This window comes from Lathyrus oleraceus, chromosome 5 (genome assembly GCF_024323335.1).
Source record: "Lathyrus oleraceus cultivar Zhongwan6 chromosome 5, CAAS_Psat_ZW6_1.0, whole genome shotgun sequence".
In the NCBI taxonomy this organism is placed as follows: Eukaryota; Viridiplantae; Streptophyta; class Magnoliopsida; order Fabales; family Fabaceae; genus Lathyrus; species Lathyrus oleraceus.
Genome location: NC_066583.1, coordinates 625,855,841 through 625,874,147, shown reverse-complemented (window position 1 = coordinate 625,874,147; position 18,307 = coordinate 625,855,841). Strand labels below are relative to the sequence as shown.

General features: G+C 35.0%; 1 protein-coding gene across 1 annotated transcript; it reads right to left on the bottom strand.

Moving 5' to 3' along the window:
- Window positions 1-6,028: 6,028 nt before the first annotated feature.
- LOC127087251 (ETHYLENE INSENSITIVE 3-like 3 protein) lies at window positions 6,029-9,026 on the bottom strand. Its single transcript, XM_051028113.1, has 3 exons — window positions 8,689-9,026; window positions 6,450-8,253; window positions 6,029-6,348 (listed from the first exon to the last, which is right to left on the bottom strand). The coding sequence occupies exons 1-2, from the start codon at window positions 8,718-8,720 to the stop codon at window positions 6,483-6,485; spliced, it is 1,803 nt and encodes a 600-aa protein (XP_050884070.1). The 5' UTR covers window positions 8,721-9,026; the 3' UTR covers window positions 6,029-6,348; window positions 6,450-6,482.
- Window positions 9,027-18,307: the final 9,281 nt, after the last annotated feature.

The window sequence follows — 18,307 nt, the reverse complement described above, 5'->3', positions numbered from 1 at the left end:
AGCATGTTGCTTCACACAGGATTTCGACTTAGGCCTAATTTTAGTAGTGTTAACTATTTTGGGCTTTTATAGTTTTGGGTATTGCCTTGGGGTTCAAGTTAACCTAAATCTATAAATAGGGAGTAACCTTTATTATTGTAATAAAGTGAATAAAATATTCATAACATTGTATTGACAGTATTTTGCAGTTGGAAAGTGAATAAGAAGTTTTCCACAGTTTGTTGGCAGAGAGAAACTCTGCAGAATTTTATTCTTCTTCTCTTTCATCGTTCTTTACTTTTTTTCTCCATTGTTCTTCTATTTTCATTGTTATTGTGTGGGTGATAACAATCTTGTTCACCAATATTGATTAAAATTATCCATAGGTTGTGGTGGATTTCCAACATTTTTATTTTAAATGTATCATTTCTCTTATATTATTATACTCCTTTGAATTTTACTCTTTTTCTTTTTGATAATGTCAAAAAGGAGAGAATAAAGTTGGATGTTTTTTTATTTATTTTTCAGGATACCAAAAACATCATAGGAAAATATTGCAAAAGAAATGAAGGGGGGAGGGAGGGTATGCAAGATATGGGGAGATATACAAGATATGAGGATAAATCAAGTGTCAAGCAAAAACTTCACATCATGTGTTTTGTCATCATAAAAAAGGGGAGATCATGAAAAATATTTTCATCATCCTTTATAGTTTGGTTTTGATGAAGACAAAAAGCTTATCAATGAAAAAATATCAAAGAAGAAAAAGTTTGGAATCAAGAATCAAGAATCCACAAACTTATGGATATTTTGGAAGTAAAGAAAATTCATATTGATGTTAATGTACTCAATTGTAATTCATTATGCATAAACTTTAGATGCTCAGAAAATAATACGCATCTTCATCTCTAAAATTCTCAAATTATCATGCATAAAAACCTTTGAAGCAAAAACATTAAAAGTTGATTTTTAAAAAAGTTGTCTGCACTTTTTAATCAGGCCTGTTGCACTTTTTAAGTCATGTCTGGTTAATCGATTTAACAAAACCAACTGCTGTTTGAAATTTTAAAAACTAGTTGAAATTTTAAAATTGTTCAGCATTTTTCTAAATCAGATATCCGTTTAACCAATTTAAGAAGTCCTATACATAATGCATAATTGTGTCTTTTCACGAACCATTGTCTAAACTATTGTAAACCTTCATGAAAATGTCTCAAACTTTTGCATCAATTCATAGAGGTTTCTTATGATGTATTTAAGGTAAAAATATATCATAATTTTAAATAACCTATTTCATATAAATTTTAATACAATTCAAATTAAATTTCTAAGTCTTCATTCATTTTTAAAAATGTTAAAACTTTGTGCATAACTTAAAATCATTGAAAAAGTTTCATAATATGGTATGAGAACTTAAGGTTTATATATATATTGTTGAATTGTATATTGAAAGGGAAGAAGAATTATTTATTCTTGGAAGTTGTCCAAAAATTATGTTTTTTTTCAAAAGCATCATTTTATTGTAACTTTTTGATCACCAAGTGTATGGTGACAATTATTTGTAAATAAAAAGTGGTGTGCTTTCTAAGTATTATAAATAGAAAGTGGTGTGCTTTCTAAGTATTGTAAATAGAAAGTGATGTGTTTTCTAATGTACTTTGAATTAGGTTGATTCAAAGTCCATCGTAGTTATTGGTGTTTGAAAATCAAGGAGATGTTGTGCTTCTTTGTTGTTGTTAGAAGATTGTAGGATAAGTCTTGGTGCGAGGTTTGTACAAATATCTAACAATAGTCTCTCAGGGGGTATGATGGGACTAGATGCACCCTTGTTTGGAAAGGGGAACTAGTATATATCATTGCGTTATTTATTTTCCTGCATTTAAATTATGCACTTTACTTCATAAGTTCATCAACATATTTCCAGAAAAAGTGTACATAAGAACTATTGTACATCTTGTTGTCTTGGTAAAATTCATAGGCTACCTAGAACACTTTCACCCACTACATATGTTAGGGCATTTGACTTACTGCATCTGAATGTATGGGGCCCAACTCCTATGAATTCTACTTATGGTTATAAATACTTGTTGACATGTGTTGATGCCTACTCAAAATACTCATGGATTTTTCCCCTAAAATTGAAATTTGATGTTATGTTCACCTTCACACACTTTGCCACTGCTATTGAGGTCCAGTTTGTCACTAAAATCAAGTCAGTTCAAATTGATGGTGGAGGTGAGTTCAAGCCTATTACATCATTGTTTATTACAAAAGGCATTGCTCACAGGCTGGAATGTCCTCACACACATCAACAAAATGGGTCTAGAAAGGAAACATAGACATGTGGTTGAAACATGCCTTACCTTACTTGCACAAGAAATTCTCCCTTTGAAATTTTGGGACATGCTTGCCTTATTTCCACCTACTTAATCAACATAATGCCAACCTCTATATTGGACATGAAAGTCTCCTTACTTCATGCTCTATGGTAATGTTCTTGACTATAAGCACCTCAAAGCCTTTGGTTGTGTCTACTACCCTCACCTTAGGCCCTACTCATTAAATAAGTTCAACTTTCGCTCTCAGGAATACATCTTTCTAGGGTACTCATCAAATCACAAAGCTTATAAATGCCTGGATCCTAGTGAAAGAATTTACATATCAAGGATGTTGCATTCAAGGAGACTAAATTCCCTTATCCTCTACTCACCTCTCAACCTTTTATACCTTATAAAACTCCTCCATAAACTCTCTTTGCACCCTTTCCCATCTTACCTCCACATTCACTACCCACTTCCACTTTATCACCTAGCAGCGACACTAATTCCACCTCTCATAGTGCCACTTCTGTCCACTTCCCAAGTAACAATTATGGCTCTCCCAATCAGGCTTCCAATGACTTACACATCATGTTGGTTTCTAAATCAATCACTCCTTCAAACAATATCTCACACTCCTCACATGGTTCTCCTCATAACAACCCAAACCCAATTCTTTTGTTAGTTTATCATCCTCTTCTTCTGATCCTGGTTCCAGAAGCTAGTCGCCTCAAATTACATCCTCAAAACACTCACACCATGACTACTAGAAGAAAGAGAGACACAGTCAAACCTAGGTTGAATCCCACTCTTCTAGTCTCTAAACTGGAGCCCTTTTCACACAAGTTGGCTTTACATGATTCTAAGTGGTTGGCAGCTATAAATGATGAGTATAAAGTCTTGTTGAATAATCAAACTTAGACCCTAGCTCCATTACCCTTTGATAGGAAGGCTGTAGGATGTAAATGGGTGTTTAGAGTCAAACATAACCCTGATGGAACTCTAATAAATACAAGGTCAGGCTGGTGGCAAAGGGGTTTCACCAACAAGAGGGGTTTGATTTCACTGAAACTTTTTCCCCTATAGTTAAGCTTGTCATAGTCAAAATTATTCTTACCACAGCTGTTTCAAAAAGGTGGCATATAACACAATTAGATTTAAACAATGCTTTCCTTAACGACTTACTTCAAGAGGAAGTATACATGAAACAACCTCCTGGTTTTGAGAGTAGTGACTCAGCTCACCTGGTTTGCAAGTTAAATAAGGTCATTTATGGCCTCAAACAGGCACCTAGATCCTGGTTTGAAAGGTTAAATCTAGCTCTCAGGAACTATTGGTTTACCTCAAATAGGTGTGATCCTTCTTTGTTCACTTTAGTCACACCCACATGCACTATCATTATGTTAGTGTATGTTGATGATATCATTGTTACTGGAAACTCTCCATCTCACACCAAGGAGTTGATCACAAAATTGAATTCTCAATTTGCTCTCAAACAACTAGGTGAACTTGAGTATTTCTTGGGCATTGAGGTTTCTCATCAAAAGGATGGATCTCTATTCTTATCCTAAACAAAATACATTAAAGACCTTCTAGCCAAAGCTAAACTTAGTGATACAAAAGGAGTTCCTACACCTATGATCTCAAGTCTCAAACTCACCAAACATGGCACTGATTTTCTTCAGGATGCTACATACTAAGGTCCATAGTTGATGCACTACAGTATGTCACCATAACTAGACCTGAGATAAGTTATGTTGTTAATAAAGTCTGCCAGTTCCTATCTAATCCTTTAGAAAGTCATTGGGTAGTTGTAAAGAGAACCCTAAGATATCTCAAAAGGACTCTCTATCATGGACTTCACTTGCAAGATGTTAATACTCAAGCCCTTTATCTATAACAACTTTTTCTGATGTAGATTTAGGGGCTGATCCAAATGACAAAAAATCCACTTCTGGCTCCTGCATATTTCTGGGTCCTAACCTTGTTTCTTGGTGGTCCAAGAAACATACTTTGGTGGCAAGATCTACTACAAAAGTCGAGTACACGAGCTTAGCTAACTTAGCCTTAGAACTGTTATGGATTTAGTCTCTTTTGACATAGTTAAAGATGCTCTTTACCACCCCAGTTCTGCTTTGTGATAACCTTAACACAATGGTTTTGTCCCACAATCTCATTCTTCATGCCAAAACCAAACATATGGAATTGGATATCTTCTTTCTCAGGGAGAAAATGTTGAGTAAGAGGCTTATTGTCAAGCACATACCTGCTTTTGATCAGTATGCAGATCTCCTTACCAAACCACTCTCTCCTCTTAGGTTTCTTAAGTTTCTACAACTCAGAGACAAATTTAAAGTGCAAGACAAATCCTCTCTTCTTCAAAGGTGACCTTGGGCTTGAGGGGAAGATATCTTCTTCAGAGGTGACCTTGGACTTGAGGGAAGATATTAGAGTAATAGTAATAGAGGAAGGGTATATGTGTAAAACAATTGTGTTGAGTCAACACAGTTGAGCTTCATCTATATAAGCTTAACCCTAATTGTTTGATGCATGATCTTTCTCTGAAATGAAAGGAGTTAGTTACATTACTCTCTACTCTTTTTCTCTCTTCTTCTCTAATCTTCAACCTATGTTCAGTTTCTAACATACACGACCAATTTTTGATTAAATTTATTCAATTAAACTTCTTGAACATGGGAGAGACGTATATGTTTCCATACATTTGGTGAGTCAATTACGGTGTAACGTGAATGAAAGGAAAAAGATTGAACGAAGAAGGCTTTAGAGTCATATTACTTGTATTAGACAAAAATGATGTGTGAACTTTATGGATGATTTTATTATCAATTGAAAAAAAGTGTTTATGGGGTGAGGTATAATGGGTTGATTTGGAATGAAGAGAGAAAAGTGGTGAATATGAATTTTTAATTTAAAATATGAAGTATATTGTTTGTTTTTCAAAAATTATTTTTCAAATTTTAAAATTTGAAAGATACTTTAGAATTTTAAAACGACTTCCAAAAAACTAAAAGAGTTACAAAAGAAAAAAAAACATTTTAGCACACCTAAAAAACCCATAACTTGGTTGAGTTGATGCAATGTGAATAGTCCATTTTGACAACTTTATAAACAAAGAGAAATTACAAAACAATTGTGATAAGCTTTGAAATAAGTAAAGACGGTAAAACCTTGCGATCCATTATTATTCTATTTAGAGATATTATTTCCAAAATACACTATCATTCAACTAATTTAGATTTCATTTTACAATTACATGGTCCTACCCAATTCATTACGCATAAAAAAGCATAAAACCTCTTTTATTCCTATTAAACTTTTTTATGAAATCCTTTTGAAAATATGCATTATCATTTTTACCATATTAATAAAAATTGAATGCAACATCACTATACCTCTTTCCCCAATGGTAGAGTTTTGCTAGTTTTATTTTGAAAACTCTATTGTTAAATTATCTATAAAGAAAACAAATATAATTGCTCACATCTTAACAAAAATAGCCACATATACACCTAACCCACATTTCTATCATCATTCTCTATTAGTGATGAAATTATGTATTTTTTACCAAAAAAGATTATTCATTACGTGACAATAACGAATTTCATTTGGACTCTATAAGCTACATAAAAAATGATCCAACAAAATCTAAAACACCTATAACCCAGTTGATAATTGTGCAGGGGCATCAGATGCAAAATAAGATAACATCATGAAAGACAACAAACTCTGATAATTTATTAAACTTAGAAGTATTTGCAACAACTCTATCCAAAAAGAAATTTAACTAAATATTCAACCATCCCAACAACAATTGATGCATTTTTACATGAAACCCAAAACATATTGATTTATGATAATGGGATAAAATTAATTGAACAAAATTCATACTCTTACATAGGTGCTTCAACTTCTGCGAATTCAAGACTTCTCGACTTTAAGATTATCGCACCTTTCCGCGCCTTCCCGGGAATCTTACCTTCATCCATTTCAACAAGTGCGAACCTTCGAACTTCAACAAGTGCTGGAATTTCTGAGAAAAAGATGAAACAAATGCAACAGAAAAGTCAAGTTAGGTTTTGTCGAGATATAGTAACTTAAAAGCATATAATTTAAGAGAAGAATAGTACTCACAGCTTCTACTGAGTCACTATTTTCGATAATGTTCTATGCTCCGAAGTACTGAATCATTTCATCATCACCTATGAAATCATCTATATGGAATGGTGGACTGTTAAGTCCTCCAAAATCAAATGACAGGTTGCTGATTGGAGATCCAAAGAAAGGATCAATAGGCCTATCGAGCTCGTTTTGGAATGCGTCTTTACCGAAATAATTTATGTCACCGGGAATTTCATCGCCTTTGGTATTTTCGGCAGGTATAGAGATTGCAGCGTTCTCTGGTGGCCCAATTGGTTCAATGTGAGCGGGATCAGGCTGCTGCAGATGCTGCCCATCCTGAATGTGATTAGGATCATATCCGGCAACTGGATTGTAGAGATTATAGGTAGCTTCATGAGACATGTCAGGGTTCTGCAACGGAGCATAGTGCAATGGTGCCCGTCTATTCATATACACACTTTCCGAGGAAACTATGTTGTTTGCATGCATATAAGAGTAATGATTGATGAACTCGGGTGGCGGTGGTTGAGCTGGCACCTCGTGTCCTTTCTCGGTCAGTCTCAAAACAGAATCTGTCCCATTGACATGTTCATTTCCATGCATATGGAGTCCAACAGCACGTGCTTCCTCTGTCCCGTTCATATTCGGCACTTTGCTTCTAGGTTCAATTTGCAAAATTTCATTGTCAGACTGTGCTGGTAATTTGTCGGCTGCGCTTGACCTCGAACGGGGTCTTTTTGTCCTAGATTGTTTCTTAACTTGATCAGTATCTTGGACAGAATTCCTTCGCGAGTTATCCGATTTCTCGGTATCCATACAATGAGCGCACCTGTCTTCTTTAGAAGAAACAGAACCGACGTTATCATCAATACCCTCGACATCATAGTTGCTAGCACTACTAGCAGCAGGTTGCTTATTCTCAATAGGAAGACCAACAGGTAGCGTTTCGGTTATTCCAGAAATACCATTATCAATACTAGGCTGTCTGATGTGAGCTTCTTCCCGACTTAATACCCCTAGCCAAATCGAACTCTCCTTTGCTGTCATCTTGTCTTGCAGGCATTTTGATTGACGGACGTGTCTTCGTATTTTTGCGATATCAGGTGACATGTGCTTTATAACAGCGGTTAGCACTCCGACTTTCCACATCTTCTTCAAATCGTGTGGCTTTTTATAAGGAGGACTCTGACCATGAGGTAAATTCAAATGCGACCACCAATCTTCATTCCCAGTCGGCCACCACGGCGGAGGAACACCCTTTTCCAACGGGAATTTCCTCTGAGGAGGATCACAATGTTGCATCAAAGAAGATAACAGTGACCCAAGCGTCGCATCTTGTAGATCTTGCAGCATGCTCTGAGAGTTCCCGTTTCGGTTATTTTCAGCCTCACTCATAGCAAGACACTCCGCTTCATACTTGACTATAGCAGCAGGACCGTTTCTATCGAACTTCACCTTTTCCTTCCACCAGGCTCTAATGTTATCAGAGGAACCACTAACCGGCTTCCCCTTCTCAGGAATGATTCCATACACAAACCCACGAGCTTTGCAGACTTCCATAAGCTTCAGCATATACTTGAGAATCCCATCTTGAGCCCTCGACATTTTCTTCCTACGAGCTTGATCCGACGACTGCCTCGGCTTTTGCTTCTCCGCAGCTTGCAGCGCTGCAAGCTTTTGCTTTTCTTTAATCCTTTTGAGTTTGATGCGATCCTTCCACATCCGCTTCTCCAATTCTTCCGCCTCAATCTCCTCATCACTGACATCTTTCTCCGGTATATTGTGATACCTAACATCATCAACATCTAAATCCGAGCTGCAATTCAACACATCAACATCAGAATATGTCACATTCAATTAAATAACAACAAATTCGCCAAATCATTTTGCTAATAAAATCTATATAACAAACAAAAAAACACAAACTTTGAACTTAAAAAAGTGAACTTGCAAACACTAAACATTAACCTACTAAGAATTTAAACAACATTAGAATCTCCCAAATTTTCACACAGAAGATTCCTCAGCAAAATCCAACTAAATCATGAATTATGAAAACCAACAGAATTTCAGTGACCTAAGCTACAACTATCCCAAAAACAATATCATTATAAAACATTAACAACCAAAAAAACAGAAAACGCCACTAACAGAGAATCACAAAACATGTTACATAAATAAATAAAAATAAATAAACTAAATTGAAGTTGTGACAAAATAAAAATGAGAACTTTCGAGTTTCGATACATACCCATCAGCTCCAATTTCTTCAATTTCACCCATGAATGAAAAACTGGCGGCGAGATAGATTACACGGAGGCAAAAAAAAAAACGAATTGCACACAAAAAATCGAATTTAGGGATTCGATTCTTCTAGGGAAAGCTGCGTTTTTTATTGATGGCGAATACAAAGATAAGAAATTGAACGAAAAAAATGACAAGAACCCAAAAGGGGTTTTGATTTTGCTACCAGAAATGACCCGAATTTCAACTACGGTGATGCTTTAACGATAGAGAGAGAAAGAGGAGAGAGAAAGAAAATGAAATGAAAATGAAAATGAACCATTGAATGTAGAGATTCTCTACATTACGCCTATTTTATGTACTGTGTACCTTGACTGAGATCTATTATTCCTTTTTGGTCTCCATATCTTGTTATTATATATTATTATTATTATTGTCTTTTTAAATTAAATTAAATATTAATATATTTTCTATAAAAATATAAAGTGTAAATATAAATTTACATTTTTGTTGATTTATTTAAAAGAAAAGTTTATATCATAATATTGATTTATACTTTTGTTAATTAATTTAAATATTAATATTTTTTATCATCTTAATTGTAAAGATTGTATGTTATTAAATATTTATGATTTAGTCTAGCCAGATGCTTTAAATTTACTATGTTAGATGGAGTAGTTTATAAGTATCTGATATTTGATAATGTTTCATTTGTGATATGCTTGAAAATTAACTAAAGCTTGAAAATGACTAGAATCAAATTTAGTCAAATAAACTTGATATTCACAAGACAAATCTTTTTAAATTTAAATTCAAAACATTTAAATATAGATATTGAAATTTTAATTTGAATAGAATAGAAAATGGGTCATAATTTATATTTAAATTCATAATTCTATCTAAAATTGTTTCACAAACAAATGATAACAACAAAAATAACACAAATAATAATAATAATAATAATAATAATAATAATATAATTAAATTACAATTTTAAGATTTTTTTGTAAATAACCAACTATTTCAATTTAATTTCTTAAATAATCATAATTTCAATTTATTTACCAAAATAATCATGTTTCATGCACACGTTTAAAGCATGCGCCAGTTGGACCGACGCATGCATTTTGTCATTGAGCAGAGGCGTCGTCACCATTGACGCATGCGTGTAGTGAAGCCAATGCAATTGGGGCATGCTTACTATAAATCATGTGCATGCGTCATTGCATGTGGCGCAAGCTTTATGTATTATTTTTAAAAAATTTAAATTTTAAATTTATAAATAAATAAAATAAATAGGTAAATGAAAAATAATTATTAATATTTTGATATAAAGTTAAAATACATAACAAATGATAAGAAAATCAATGACCAATTCGATTCAAACGCCCTCGTGTTCCACATCCCGGTGCGTTAGCCAGCCTTCGAGGTCTCCCACGATTTTCCCTGAGGTGTTTGGGGTCTTTGAGTGCTGACATGATGCAACAGCCGCTGGCGTGAAGATCCGGTGGAAGGTCCAGCGGTATTTGACAAATTTGACATCATTTCTCCCAATAGCAGGAGGTTACCGCCAACGGCGCTGCCGTAATTGAGTTCGGTGTCCATATTGTCGTAGTTAAGTCGTTGTGGTTGAGTGGTTTGTGGACGATATGGTTGCCCAAATTTGGACATTGAATCGTTTTGGAAACAAAACAATGATTCATGTGGTGTAATAAAGTCAAACAATGGTTGGGTGTTGTGACGATAGGATGTTTGGATGTTCATAAATGGGGGGCTATGATGGCATGATGTTGAATCATATGAATCATCCAGGCTATAGACAGGTGTGGTGGTTGCATATGGTTGTTGCTGGTTAAGGTTTGGTTCCTGGATTTGAGTTTGAGTGTGTGGCATGAATTTGTTGTGAGGTTGGGTGTATATGGTAGGATGATGGTGTGAGGTTGATCATTGGGTTTGGGTGGGTTGACATTGTTCTTGGACAGGAATTTATTGTTGGGCGTATGTTAACGAAGCTCATTGGCATGGATCAATCAAATATCTTGTCTCAAACACAAACTGTGGCGTTGTAACCGACCTAAATCATGTCATATAATGTTTAGTTGGTCTAGCACCATGTATGATTGGTTCGTTTAAGATGTGCTAACGTCGATTCCTCCAATGACGACAAATCTCTTTTGCAAAGTCTCTCCAATCGAAATAATCCCATTGGCCATCGACTCTTTGTTGATGTCAATCTTTCAAGCACGTCGGAGATTCTGGAATTTGTTGTTGCATGTCGAACTGCAGTTGTACACGTCATCGAAATCTCTTTGGGTCCTAACAAAAGATAATTAAGAAATAAGTAAGAATAAGTAATAAACAATATAGACATTTTGTTAGGAAATAAGAATAAGTAAATAAACAGTATAGAATAAGTAATAACATACAAATGTTGCAATATTATCGATTGTTCCTCGATGTTCATCACTCATGGTCAATCGAGACATATTGTTGCAGATAGATTGAGTGTTACAAATATTATGAGTGTTGCAGATAGGTTGAGTGTTGCAGATAGAATGAGTGTTGTATATAGGTTGAGTGTTGCAGATAGGTTGAGTGCAAGCAACCTATTTTAGGTTAGGGGCGCTGTTTGAGATCAAATGTTCCAAATGGAGTTCGGTGTTACAATCTAGGCAGTTTTTTAGTGATGCTTCAATGAAATTCATTAAAGAGGAAGCTTCCAAAGCTAACACACATGTGGTCATGGTATTTGACCGTACTAAAGGTTGGTACAGTGTTGTTGAGTCAATGGATCACAATAAAGGCATACCGATTGGACACTATTGAGTGGAACTAGATAGAGGTTGGTGGGACTGTGGAAAGTTCCAAACCTTTCGTATGCCCTGGTCCTATGTCATAGCGGCATGTTCAAAGGTTCGACGGGATCCTTCCAACTTACTATCTGACGTTTACAAAGTCATAAACCTTTGCAATATTTAAAAAATTAGCTTTTCGGTGGTAGCAAAAGAGGATTACTAGCCTGCATATCAAGGGGACATTCTCTGGCACAATGAAATAATACGAAAAAAGAAAATGGGCTGCCCAAACAACACCTTTATTCGAACCAAAATGGATACAGCGAACAAAATGGTTAAATTATGTAGTTAATGTCGTCAGCCCGGTCATAATCGTACTAACTGTCCCAGTGTTAGAACAAGCACAACAAGATATTGCTTTATATTAAAAAGAACATTCATTTCATATGATAAGCAGAACAAAAAACATTCATTTCATATGATAAGCAGAACAAATATAATAATTAAACAACATCACAAGAAACTACAATAAATAAAATAACATCACAAACAAGTACAACACATAAACAACATAACTATGCGATTACAACCATCAAAACAATTTTGTGAGAAGTATACATCCTTATGTGAACGTCTCTATCAGTTTTAATATTGACCCCGAAACGAATTTCTCCATTTTGGTTGAACGTCGTATCAATTCATTGAATTCTTCTGATCCTTTCACCATCTGTAATGTCTCCATCTAACTAATGGTTCAAGGTCCTGTTAAGTTGTTCGAACGTATCTACATTCCAAAGTTGGATCTTCATCGGAGGTTGCACTACTGAAAAGATTAAATCGACATTTCTCTTGTGAATATAAGGACACGGGTATGAATATGCAGACATTTTAAAGAAAATTGAAGGAAAATAGAAGGAGAGGGTGAGAAGTTGTGTGAAAAATTATGGGAGAGTGATGATGTATTTATAGATGGAGTGGTGGAGCAATCGTCACATGCATTAGCGCACACATAAAATGCACAATGCATGTGTCATTGCATGTGACGCCTACATATGGTCTACACATGCATGTGTCATTGCATGTGGCACAAATGAATACCATTTTCATTGGATGCGTCCATGCAACTGGCGTATAGGTTAGATATTTTTTTGAAAAGTAGTTATTTTGGTAAATATTTTGAAAAAATGATTATTTTAAAATTTTAATTGAAAAGAGTGGTTATTTTAAAAAAAAAACAGTTTTAGTCCCTCAGTTTTACCAAATTCACAAAACTTTTTAAATTCAAACAGTTTTGATTTCACTCTCACGTTTTTTTTCATATAAAAAATTGATAAGATGTTCGTTTTTTAACATCTATTTTTATTTATAAAGTTTAGGAATGACAATCGATACACATAGACACGAGTAGTAGTTTCTCGCTACCCGTCCCGTTTATTAAATATGATATTTGTACCTACCTAATAGTCGTACAATTTTTTTATCAGACGGATATACGTGAATTTTGAGAAATCTGTGATATTTACGAGTATTAATGGATATTATTATTTAAACATTTTAAAAAATTATAATTAACTAAAATTTGTTTATCATCTTTACAAAAAAAACATTAAAAAAATAGTTTTAAATTTAATACAAATAATAATAATAATAATAATAATAATAATAATAATATTTTGAATTCAACAAAATAATATTTATGTAATTATGATAATTTTTAGCGATACGGATACCCATGAATACAGGTACTATCAAATCCATATTCATACTCGTAAACTAACGAATAATTTAATATTCATTTATTTTATCCGGGCCCGTGACGAATTTTACCCATGAATCCAATTATTTTTTTTTTCCATCTATAATAAAGTTCCACAATATATTTATATATGATGATTAATTATGTTTCACAACTAACTTGTTATTTAAAAAATAAAAACATTGTTAATTTTAAATGTAAAAATATAAAGAGAAATCAAAATTATTTAAATTTAAAATAAAAGGATAAAATATGTGAATCAGATAAAACCCTGAGACAAAAACTGTAATAATAATAATAATAATAATAATAATAATAATAATAATAATAATAATAATAATAATAATAATAATAATAATAATAATAATAATTGCACATAAGGAAACAACATTTTTGTTAAATAAAAAACAATACAAACAATGTATTTTTTTAACAATGTATTTTATGTATTGTGTACCTTGACCGACCTTCTCAAATAAGATATAATTCTTTTTTGGTTTCCATATTTTTTTAATATTATTATTATTTTCTTTTAAACTAAAATAATATTAATATATTTTCTATAAAAAAATAAAGTGTAAATATAAATTTATATTTTTGTTGATTAATTTAAAAGAAAAGTTTATACCATAATATAGATTTATATTTTTGTTAATTAATTTAAGAGTCGGAATCCGTCGACATCATGTGTAATTCTAAAAATCTTACACAAAATCTCAATCCTTAAGATGAATAAATCAAACAGTCATATAATTAGCCTATTTTTTAAAAAAGGAAATGACCATATCTTTTTTATTTTTTATTTCATTTAATATGAATGTTTGATTTAATTCTATTAAGGTTGAGATTTTGTAGAATAAAATTTAAAATGAGACGATGAAGAAACTGAAAAGGGGGCGTGGGTGGCCAAAAAAATCGATGCCACTGTTGTCGGAAAATCAAGATGATGAAGAGAATTTAGACCACCTGAGTGAATCGGAGAAGGAAGAAATCACGGAACCTAAAGATAATGTAGAGATACGCACTGAAACGGAAAAGGAAGAAAGGCACAAAAACTCTGCAACCCTAGTTCATGAGAAGAAGGAAGAACTATTGACAAGGAACTTGTGAGCTGATGTTCTTAATAATAATAGGAATCCAGAGAATGCTATGGTAATTGAATTTGTTGCGCCAAAGTTGGTGAACGGAGAACTTGAGATTGAAATCGAAGAGGAGGATATTGAGTCTGAGTTGAAATTCTGGGAATCCTCATTGATATTGTATGTTCTGGGAAGGGATCTAAGTATGAATGCGATGAAACAATTTATGATGAAGGCATGGAACTTTGCATAACTACCAAATATGTTCTATCATGATGACGATTACTTCATCCTCAAGTTTAGATCACACATGGACAAGGATGCAGTGTTGATGAAAGGACCTTATACCATCAGGAATATGCCTATTTTGCTGAGAGAATGGAAACCTGGTTTCAATTTGAAGCAGGATATGATGCGCACATTACCGATTTGGATCAAATTTCCTTAACTCCCTCTGCATCTGTGGGGTTCAAAAAGTCTAAGTAAAATTGGGAGCGTTATTGGAACACCTTTGGTCACCGATGAGTGCACGACTAACAAGCTTAGGGTTTCTTATGTCAGGATTCTGGTGGAGGTGGACATCACTAAAAAATTGGCGAAAGAAGTCACCATTAGAGACAGGGAAGAGAAAATCCTGAAGCAGCCTATAGAGTATGAGTGGAAAGCTCATTTCCCTGAGAAATGTCAGAAGGTTGGAAAAATGTGAGGCCAAGACTCAGAAGTAGTGGAAATAGGAACCCAAAATTCAAATAGAAGGTAAGCCAATAATCATAGAAGACGAGACCCCATCTAAAGAGGCTAGCTCAAATGGAGACATGGAACACAAAAAGGAGGATTGGCACCAAGTGAGTAAATCTGGAAGAGACAAAGGTAGAGTTTTACACACCATTGATTCACCAATAACAGCACATTACGAGAATGGTTTTAAGGCATTAGAGATTTTGAATGATACTCTAATGTCCCAAGATAGTGGCCAATGATTGTTGCCTAGAATGTGCGGGGGCTGAATAAATCTGGTAAGCTAAGGGAGATTAACTCCCGTCTCCTTAAGCTTCACCCTGAGATTGTTATTTTGCTAGAGACTAGAGTTAAGTTTGCTAAGGACAATAAGGTGAGGGATAAAGTCATGCTTGGAGGTAGGTTCATGAGTAATTACTGTAACCATGCTAATGGCAGAATTTGGGTGGAATTGGATGATAACAAAGTTGATATTAAACATATTAGGAGTACCAATCAAATGATTCACTGTGGGGTGTATGATCTTAATGGGAATTTTAAAACCTGGATGACAACCATTTATGCTCGCAATCAACAAGATCAAAGTAGACTTTTATGGAAAGATATTGAGAATGTTCACAGACACCAACAAGGCACATGGTTTCTAATTTGGGATTTTAACAAAATGGTTAAATCTCAGAAAAAGATTGGTCGTAATTTAGTTACCGACTCTGAGCATGTGGATCTAAATAATATGATGGAGAAAATTGGTTTGTTTGAGAAGGATAGTATAAGGGATTACTACAGTTGGTCCAATAAACATACTGAGGGGACTATTTATTCTAGAATTAATAGAGTGTTAGGTAATGTTGATTGGCTTCAAGCCAACCTTGAGACTACCTTGAAAATTCTCCCCCCTAGTGTCTCTTATCATGCCCTTTTGTGTTTGTCTGGTTTGGATAAGGTGGAGTACAAGAAAACACACTTCAATTTTATTAATAGTGTGGTGAACATGGAGGGATTTCATGACGTTGTTACCACTAGTTGGTGTAATCATGTGGAGTGGAGGCCTATGTATGTACTTTGGTATAAGTTGAAGAGACTTCAACATATTCTGAAGGTTTTGAGTAATCACATCTCTAATATGCATGTAAAGATTTCCAAAGCTATAACTGACCTCATGAAAGCTCAAGTGGATTTGATTACTGACATGATGAATGTCTTAAAGATTCAAGAGGTTAAAAGGTGCACTGATAATATTTTGAAGTGACATGAGTTAGATGAGAATTTGTAGCAGCAGAGGGCAAAGATTGATTGGCTTAAGTTGGGTGATAATAACACAACCTACTTCCATGCTTCCCTGAAAGTTAAACATCATGCTGATAGCTTGAAAGTTTTACATAAGGAGAGGATGACACTCAAATCTACACTCATGCTGAGATAGAAAAAAGAAATTCTTGGCTTTTATGGTGGTTTAATGGGCACTAGAGAAGGTAACCTGAACCACATTAACATTACTGCTATGAGGGAGAGGCCTTATGTTGGTGTAAGCTCTAGAGGTCAATACTTTTGGTACTTGTATCGAATTATTTATTAATAATAAAAGGTTTTTTCTTTATTATATTTGTTTAATAAAGTCCCTAGAATAGCTAGTCCGTTTAATGTATCAAGTGTGACTTAATCATGAGATCCCATTAAACATAAGGACATTATTCTTAAAGCATTTGTAGTCGAGCTTTGTTGTAAAGTGGGATAACATTAAAGCATTAAGACTATTATGTATATAGACTGATGATCACATCTCATGGGTCATGGATAAGGAGTTATCAAGTCTTAAACATATGTATGAATATTAAGAGTAATATTTATACTGGATTGACCCGCTATGAGAATACTATATAAAATGTTATGCAAAGTGTCATAAGTTATTCTCATGGTGATAGTGGTGTATACCACCTGTTGCATTACGCGAAAAAACCGGCGGGAAAACGAAACAACAGAGCCGCCACCGTGCGTTATTTATCCCAAAAGAGGGAAAGGAAACGCTCGAAGTAAACCTGGAAAAGACATGGTCTCGTGACCAGAGAGAGATGGGATCGGGAGTCGGTTATGCGAAGGGAAGGTATTAGCACCCCTACGCATCCGTCGTACTCGACGGGATCCACGCACCAAAGAAAGGATAAGGTTGCTAAAAACTGATCACAAACTGCACACAAGGCTGGAAGGAACACACAGAAAGACAAGAGAAACAGGACTCGGCAGGATATCGCATCCTGGGCCTACATAGTCTGTCAGGCACAGACATCAGAGTCGACGTAGTTCGGGACAGGGGAAACGTGCTCGCTAGGATGTCGCATCCTATGCATACGTATCTTCTCTAACCAGAGAAGAATCGGAGCACTCGTAGCTCGGCTAACGCACGCCAAACAAAACCACACAGGAAACCGACTGCCAATCGCTGGACTTACGTCAGACTCCACACAAACAGGCAAACATGGAAACGGAATGCCAATCGCTGGACTTACGTCAGACTCCAGCTCACACAAAGGGGTTGAAAACAAAAGGGCGCCCGGAGAGATCAGCTCATCTCCTGCCTACGTACCTCATCTGGTATGAGGATCAGGGCGACGTAGTTCCCCTTAACAGGGAAAGAACTTCTAACCTAACCAGAAACAAAGGGAGACACAAACTACTAGGGACACTACGACTCGAGCCTAGAAGTTATCATGCATACGATCCCTAAGTTAAGGTTTCTATCTAACTTGCACAGGGAGCAAGCTATCCTAAACAGCACAAGCAAAGTCATACAAGCACAAAAAGCAAGCACACACGCTATATGCAAACAATTGGGCTCATACAAGGTTAGGCTGTAAAAACAAGCCAACTGGAATCGGGTGTAGTTAGCTCTTAACCCTAACATTGAGAGTTAGGGTGAAGCAGATGAAATGGGAAGTGAGGGTAAGACCTCACAGCTCTTATCCCTGGCCTGGGAGAGCTTCAGACAAATTAAAGTGTAGGAGTTCAGAAAGTAGGAACTCTTCTCCACATATGACTGACACAACAAAGATCTTGGGCTATTATCCACAATGCATCAACACAAGGTGTGTGAGCAAAGTGAATGACACACTGAATAGCAGGAGATGGATTGCACATATCTTTTATCTGCCAATTGCCTCATAAGAGGACTTTTCCTGCTTGGCACAAAAGTAAATATTCACAAGCATTGCCTCTTAAGGAGGGCTTCAGACAGGTGCCTGCCCACATAACAGGACAGGTCTT